At 39.6% G+C, this 8,844-nt stretch overlaps 1 protein-coding gene across 1 annotated transcript in view; it reads left to right on the top strand.

Annotated features, from left to right (window-relative positions):
* Positions 1 to 3,020: 3,020 nt before the first annotated feature.
* Positions 3,021 to 8,844, top strand: part of TGFBI (transforming growth factor beta induced) — a 63,801-nt gene continuing 57,977 nt past the window's right edge. The window contains exons 1-2 of the mRNA XM_083181863.1: positions 3,021 to 3,218; positions 4,042 to 4,140. Of these exons, the coding sequence (XP_083037989.1) occupies positions 3,100 to 3,218; positions 4,042 to 4,140 (218 nt within the window). The 5' untranslated portion in view covers positions 3,021 to 3,099. The remainder of the gene's footprint in view (positions 3,219 to 4,041; positions 4,141 to 8,844) is intronic.

Genomic DNA, 8,844 nt, shown 5'->3' with positions numbered 1-8,844 from the left:
ATGGAGTCTGGCAGCGTGTGAAGAAGCAGGAAGTGACAGTGCGCGCCCAGCAGAGCTTGGTCCCGCTCTGAGTGAAGCCCCGCCCCCTGTACACGGAGCTGGCGCTTCTATATATTTATACTGACATATAATAAAGGTGTAAAATATATATAATACATTATAACCTGAGGGGTGTCCCTGGTGGTCCAGCGGCAGCACCCCTATGCCAGTTACCAGACGCGGTGTTCACGCGGTCCCTGCTGGAGAGCCGCCATTACTAGCCGTCGTCTTGCCGCACCAGAAATGGCTGCGGGGACCCCTTGTGGGACCCCCAGCCTGTACTCACCACTGAAGTCTTCAGACCTGTCAGGGGTGTGCGGCGGCTAGGGGACTTGCTCGCCACAGCGCAATGTTGTGCGGTGACAAGTCCCACGCAGGACCGAATTGTCCTGTAGCAGGGTCAGCTCTGCACCTGAAGAGGTCGGGGACTGACCCTTCCCCTGACACCCACGAAGCAGGACAGCTGTGTGGTCACCACAGCGCCCCAAAATAACAAACTTTGAAAATAAATGTAGAAAACTCTGGAGCATCCAGAAGCACTGCCTCTCCTGAGGCACATTTTTCAAAACTGACTAGCGGAGGGAGATTGAGGGGAGGAGCCAGTGCACCCACACTGAAAGTTCTTTTATGTGCCTGTCTCTCCTGCGGAGGTCTCAATCCCCATAGTAGTGAAGCCCAGTATCCCATTGGACGGTAGAGAAAAATATTTTATTTTTTACTGCAGGAGTGTCGGCATGTCTGCCGTATAATTCCATGTCTGCCCCCATGTGTGCTGTATCAGTTCAGGGGAGCCGCCATTTGTGCCGTATAATTCCGTGTGTGCTGTATCAGGTCAGGGGTGCCCGCATGTGTGACGCATAATTCCTGGGGTGAGCCAAGTCTGCCGTATAATTCATGGGGTTCTGCCAAGTGTTCTGTATTAGTCAAGGGGTGATGCTAAGTGTGCTGTATCAGTCCAGGGGTGATGCTAAGTGTGCCATGTCAGTCCAGTGTTTGTGCCGCCCACTTGTGTGGCTTATCATAGTCATCCAGCTACCTTGGTGCAACCTTTTGGCCTAAAAACTATATTGTGAGGTGTGAGGTGTTCAGAATAGAATGGAAATGAGTGGAAATTAATGCTATTAAGGTCAATAATAGCGTAGGAGCAAAAAAAACCCCTCAAATTATGCGATTTTAGCAGTTTTTATGCTTTTTAAAAAAAAAATCAGAACCCACAAACCAAAACCCAAAATCCAAAACGTTGAGGGGGTGTTTTGGCAAAACCTTTTAGAACCCAAAACCTGAAGGTAATCATAACCCAAAACGCGAAAAGTGGCCGGTGCACATCCCTATTTTAAATACAACGTATGCTTCTTCAATGGGTTTAGGTACTGGCTAACTGGCTTAGGACAGGATGTACCAAGCACTTGTATTGCCTTATAAATAAAATGTGGTAATAATCTAAAGTAGTGATTACTACAGACTTCAGGGTTCCTACATCAGTTGTGAGTGAGCTAAAAGGGCAGAGGTACAATAGCTGTAATGACCTAGCGGTTTAGGCCACAGCTTACAGAGCTAATTTCGGCATACCTTTCCCCACTGAGTCCCTGGGGCTGTTTGAGTAATTACATAGCATAATTAATAAAAAATATATATAAGCAGCACTGTACTGTAGTATTCACTAGTGGAGCAATGGCCACCCAGCTGTGACGCAGTGCAATTACATGCTTTCACCTTGCGCACCATCACAAGAAATTTCTCATGGCCTGACAGCAAATGCAGGATTGCAGGCTGACAGGATAGATGAGCGTGGCTACGGTGTCTAGATAGTCAATAGGTCGACACCAAAAAATCAATATGCACATGGTGTACACTGACACGTGAAAAGGATGACATTCCTTTTTCATGTTTTTTTTTTTATTTTAAGGATTTTTTCATACTTTAACATTCACATGAACAGGAAGGGTATAGTGTGCTGAGGGGACGCTCTGCACTCATTGGGGGCTCCACATGCTCAGGTGTCAACACAACAAAGTGAAAACCCATGAAGACTCTTTCATTTGTCATCCTTTCCCATGTCTTTTGCTTGCGTTGACTAGTCAATGTCAACCTTTCGCACGTCGACCTTTTGCCGCTGTCCTATTAACTGTCTATCTAGACACTGTACAACGTATAATCTTGAACCAATGCAGGAAGGTGGTGGTATACTCTTCCCCCTACATTTGCAATGCTAAGGATTGGATATGCTAAACTGCTGCCAGTAGCCTATCATATAGGGTTCAACATCGGGCTCTATATCAGCAATGAAGAGTACAATGTATTTTCTTCATAGTTAGCCATTACGGTCTATCCATTTGTGGTTTATATCTGTTTTCATTGAGTGCAAATATATTCTAATTCTAACCATTTGGCTAATGTATCAAACATGATTTGTTCCATGTAGATAGAGTTAAGAAGAGAAATGTGCCTAATGTAACACATGAATGTAAAGTGCCTGTCCTCATCCATCTGTAACATTAACTGCCGTATTCCTAGCCACCCTCTATGTAGCAAGTCCTAAGACATTTTTGTTTAACCCAAATTCCATTAGCAGATTATTTTCCAAGCTATGTACAACTGAATAGTTTACTTGGAGCTTACCGCCTAAGTTTGATGAACAAACAATATGTACACTGTTTCAATTAAAATTCAGGAAAAAAAATCCCACTAAATTTTTGTCTTATTGCTAGATTACAACACATCTAATCTGATTTGGAGACCTTATCCAAAAATGCTTAATTAAGTATAAATATGCAATGCATGGTATATTCAGTGTCTGAAATAAAGCCTCCATTCTGCACGGATAACACAAGTTAGTCCTAATAATTGTAACTCTGCATTTCTGAAACCCTTTCAGACATACAGCCAAGAGGTTACATATTCCCCAAAGAGTCAGCTTGGAAAGTCAGGCTCGGATTGCAGCAGTAGCTTGTTTTCCCCACCCATTCCAGCTCTCGGTCTATTTAACACAGCACAGTTTATGTTTCCTGGCTTTTAGTTCAGAGCAGTGGGAGTTCGCAACCTGCACTTACTCCTCACAGAATGAATTGCATTGTGCTGCTCGCTTTGACTCTTACATTGCTGGCCATATTGGTATCTACAGCAAGGAATCCTTATCAGCAAGTTATGAGGCACAGTGAGATCAGAGGCAGACATCATGGGTAAGTATCATTTCTCAGCTTGCCTCTTATCAATGGCCAGACATAGGGGTCAATCTTATTATTTGCGAAAAGTACGATGTGCCATTGTTGCGACATTTAAACGCCATCGACAGCACCCAATTTTGCACCCTTTGCGGGCTGCTTTCGGCCCAAATTCACAAAAAATTACTCGGTGGCCTATTACCGCTGCAGGGATGATTTGCACACCTAATTTATCACATAAATTATAGGATTTACCCCATATATAGTAATAGATAATAATGATCATTAATGGCAGTAAAGTTGTTTATAATGATTGTTGTGCCCCAGAGTTTTTTTTTTTGTTTTTTTTTTAAATACTTTGGGCCAAATGTAATAGTGTGAGAATCGGAAAGTGAGAGATTTTGTGAGAGTTTCCCCATTTTTTTTTAAAGCGGCAATCGTTTACACTGAAAAACCAGGTTAATTTTGCCATGTTATTGATTGCTGCTTTAAAATATGGAAAACTCTCCGCAAATCTCTCACTTTTTGATTGTCACACCCTAGTACATTTGGCCACTTTGTATCACTGTTTGTTAGTATCAATGAATAGTACAGTCATGGACAGTATTCTTTATAAGTGATTGTTCTGTGTGGTTAACAACTTTACAGTAGTCCCCCTTTTGCTGCATAACATAACATACTGCTTTGTTTTATGAGGTAATCTTCTATTGTTGTAAAGTCAGACATTTCCCTCCAGTGATATTGATTGATATTTTACTACAAGTAATCAGCTTCTCTATGTGATCGATGTCATCAAGGTTTGTTTTAGTATTGTTAAATATTTCTCATTTGGATTTTTTAGCATAAATGTGTGCGCAGTACAGAAGGTCATTGGGTCCAACAAGCAATACTATACAAACTGCAAGCAGTGGTACCAGAGAAAGATATGTGGCAAGTCAACGTAAGTCATCTCAAGTGTATTGTGCAGTGTATTGTGGGGAAATTTCTACTGTTTGCTGACTGCTGGGTGTTAGGGAATGTGAACAGTGACCATGGAAGTACAGCACCACAATCACCATGCTAATGCGAAATGCTTCTCTGATAATATACCCCTAACATTGTACTGCTGATACAAGCATCAGAATATGGATATAGCAGCCATATAGGGCTATTGTTTTATTGATATATATATATATATATATATATATATATATATATATATATATATATATATTACATGGAACTAAGATATTTTAGTTATTTAGTAACTTTTGGGCATTTGATTCACAATTGGCTGCTACAGTATGTACTGATACTAAAGCTGGGTACACACCTGGAAGATGTATCTTCCGGGATGTGATGCCAGCATTGCCAGTGTACAGGCAGTCATCATTCACCAATACACACAAGCATGCAGATATATATATATATATATATATATATATATATATATATCTGCAAGATATATCAGCTGTTCCACAGAGCCGACATGATATGTCTGTGAATGACATGGTTCACAGACATACTGGTTGCACACACCCACTGATCTGCTAACGATATCTGATCCATTCGATCAGTCAGATATTATATCGACCTGTGGGTAAGCTACTTTATATTTGACACATAGGGCGAGATGTACAAAGCCTTAAAAACTGATAAAATGGAGAGTGATAAACCACTGACCGATCAGCTCCTATTTTTCAAACCCAGCCTGTGGGATGACAGTTAGGGGCTGATTGGCTGTTGGTTTATCTCTCTCCATTTTATAACTTTTCAAGCTTAGTACATCTGGCCCAGAGCGTTCATTTATTATTTAGTGTCATTGCCTCTTTAATTGATTTTCCACATTATTTTATTGAAATATGCAAGCCAAGAAAGCTGTAATGTGTGCAGACACTTTGGGTGAAATTTACTAAGATGGGAGTTCTATTTAAGATGGGATGGTTCCTATAGCAACCAATCAGATTTTAGTTTTCATTCATTTAGCGCCTTCTAGAAGATAATAGATCAAATCTGATTGGTTGCTATAGGTATCATCCCATTATAAAATCATACCTCATGTCTTAGTAAATGTATCCCTTTATCTAAATATGTAACAGTAAAAGCTGTCAGTAAAGAAAAAAAATAAAATAAAAAAAATATATATATATATATATATATAGTTTGTATAAACCCTTATTCATCACTTCCATCACTTGTGAATTAGTGGTATAGCTGGGTAATAGTACTGTACTTATTGTTTCATATATTTAAGGTCCATACACACTGGCCATTTTTGCCCATAATGTAATACAAGATTGACTATAGCTACTTGCGCTGACAAAAAGGTTGCTGCTGGGAGTAGCCACAAAGATTGGGATACCAAACCCAAAGTATTACACCAAAAGACACCAAGATATGGAGCTCCTCAGTGCTACCTCCGGAAACTTCTTGATCCCCTTAGTATAAGTAGGGGGAGAGTGGTGCTCTCCAAACGTGTAGGGGAAAATAAGACAACACAATTTTCTTATTAATATAGATCGGTGTACAGCTTTCCACAGGTACTGAATCCTAGATTGACTCACCTAGTCAAGCTAGGAGATGTTCCCGTAAAAAATTTTTTTTAAGTTGTCAACATATATGATAAAAAAATTCGAGAACTCACGAGGGACAGTGCCCTATTTTCATCAAAAGGTTTATTTTTATTTCATCAACCGACAAGCCAAGACCATATGGGTAATCCAGAAAATGAAGACTTTTATTCCATTAAAAGCAGGACATCCACCCTCCCACAGCACCGGACTTTCCTTTCCCACCTGGAATGAGAAAGTTGGGATCCAGATCGAGCGTAGTTGGTAACACACCAGTGGTTAGGGGTTCAGTCCAAAGTACAAAAAAGTATAAAAGGAACTTTAGGGAAAGGAAAGTCCGGTGCTGTGGGAGGGTGGATGTCCTGCTTTTAATGGAATAAAAGTCTTCATTTTCTGGATTACCCATATGGTCTTGGCTTGTCGGTTGATGAAATAAAAAGAAACCTTTTGATGTAAATAGGGCACTGTCCCTCGGTGAGTTCTCAAATTTTTTTATCATATATGTTGACAACTTGAAAAGAAACTGTTACGGGAACATCTCCTAGCTTGACTAGGTGAGTCAATCTAGGATTCAGTACCTGTGGAAAGCTGTACACTGATCTATATAAATAAGAAAATTGTGTTGTCTTATTTTCCCCTACACGTTTGGAGAGCACCACTCTCCCCCTACTTATACTAAGAGGATCAAGAAGTTTCCGGAGGTAGCGCTGAGGAGCTCCATATCTTGGTGTCTTTTGCCCATAATTTGTTAGCACATACATATGACATAATCAGTCCTTAGTAAATTTGCCCCAGTGCTTTGCTGTGATTTGGTAGATACGAAAAAAACGTATCAGGTCTAGATCAACCATATTATGGCCGACCATTTAAAGTCTAAAATAGCCTAAAGATAGTCGGCCGCATCTAGATCAACAGTAAACAGTAACGGATGTTAGACGCAAGTTTTGGGTCAATGGGAACGTTGTCAACAGTCACAACGTGAACACAAGTTTTTTGTGTTTTTTTTGGTGTAGGTCGACATGGTCCATACTTTACCATCCAAGTGGACATAGAGATAGATTATAATAGTGTGCCGAGCGTAGATACATGGCCACCGGCAAACTGAAGTATGCTGCTTCATCTATAAATCATTATTCAGTACTGATTACTTTGGAATCCTTAAATGCTTTATGTTATTTGTTAAGAAAAGTCAAAAGAGTGGGTGAGGATCCGGTGCAATAAGAAATGATTTTGAGAGAAGGTTCCAAGGGTTATTGGTAAACTGTGTTTCTACATATGAGCATGAAGAGGAACGAGGTTCCTTTTTTTTTTTTTTGTCCAATAAGCATTTATTATTATTATTTTTTAATTATAAGACGCCATAGGGGTCCATTGGACTAAACTGAGAGAAAACAACCGAGAATAGTTTAAGTGAGTATATGCTTGTACTAACAAGTTAACAGTTTCATACAAATACATACAGTACATTCTGTGAGTAGGAAGTATAATTATGAAGGAAAGGTTAATGGTAGAGGAACCTGCTTGTGGGCCACATGCACTAAACTTCAAAGTGATAAAATTGAGAATGATAACCAACCAACTAATCAACTCCTCCCTGACATTCTTGAAACACAGTCCGTGACATAGGAGTTAGAGCTGATTGTTTGGTTGTTGTTTATCACTCTCCATTTTATCACTTTTTGAAGCTTAGTGCATCTGGAGGGTATCATATTAGCAGTAGTAATTTTCAGCTGATTAATGCTTAATGCTACCTCAAAGCTGATTGGTTGCCATGGCAACTGTTTACGTGGCCACTTCCCCTACTCTTTTTACTACTTGATACATAACCCGTGTAGTCATTGTGTAGACTAAGCTTGCCATTTACAGTAATAGGCATGCACTTCCTCGCCGGAGATCAGCACTGATCATGCATGGACAGGCTACCCTGCACCGGCACAACAAAAATCCCTGTCTCTGTGTGTACAGGAACATACATCCCACCGATAGGATCGCATATTGCAATGTGATTCTGGGTGGTAGATCCTGCCCAGATTGCATTGTATATGAGATCCTATGGTAAAAGGGCCCCTTGGTATGCTTAATATACAGCATGTATTCTTAAACCAATATCTAGTTTCGCAATACCATACCATATTACTTTAGCAGCTTTAAAGATGAATGTTGTGAAACTACATGTTCCAACATGCATTGCCACATTTTTTCCTATAAGACCATGCCAAAACTGTCAGGGCATGCTGGGACATGTATTCCACAACATCTGGAGGGCCACAGTTTGAAGACCCCTGATATTATTTCTAGAAGGTGATTTTTCGTGACAATCCCTTCATACTTTACCATAATTGATAACTGAGGTACCATTTAAAAGATTACGTTCTCCGCTTCTGACAAATTGTTTATTTACAACATTGTTTGTTTACAAATCAAAGTTAACAACTGTGTTGGTGTGCCACATACTTCCCCATGCATTGCACAACACGAGGAAACAATACAACCATAATAACATTTAAAAAACGTTTTAGATGTCACAATCTTAAGCATAATTTATTCATAACAATGGAAGAAATGGTACTATAACTTTCCAGGCTTAACTTCAAGTTATGAACTTTTACCATAAACCATGTCTGCTTACCACATGACAACAGTAACATTAAATACTTCTCTCAATTACACTTTCATGCAAAACTATTGTATAAACCGATAAATTTGTTTCATAATCATTATCATATATTTTGGTGACGATCCCTTTTCTCCCTTCATACTTGACCCATATAGATAAATTAGGTACCATGTTAAAGATTAAGTTCTCCGCTTCTGACGAATTGTTTATTTAGAATTGCACATTGAATTGTTTGTTTAAAAATCGACTTAAAAAATTTACTTTTGGCCCATTCGACTGCAAAAATTTTGAACGGGCCACCTAGTAAAATATAACAGTTTCTTATTAATATACAGCTACTAAGCTGTGTGTAACCTTTTTCCAGTCATTGCTCACTGGAGGCATTTCAAAACCATAATCTCAGCATCAGGTCAGAAGTAGAGGAAACCTCAACCCATTCCACAAAGAGGATTTTCATTCTTATTTTCTTTGGCACTTA

The sequence above is a fragment of the Crinia signifera genome, chromosome 4, assembly GCF_055691185.1.
Source record: "Crinia signifera chromosome 4, ASM5569118v1, whole genome shotgun sequence".
Taxonomy (NCBI): domain Eukaryota; kingdom Metazoa; phylum Chordata; class Amphibia; order Anura; family Myobatrachidae; genus Crinia; species Crinia signifera.
This window is presented reverse-complemented; position numbering and strand designations above follow the sequence as displayed.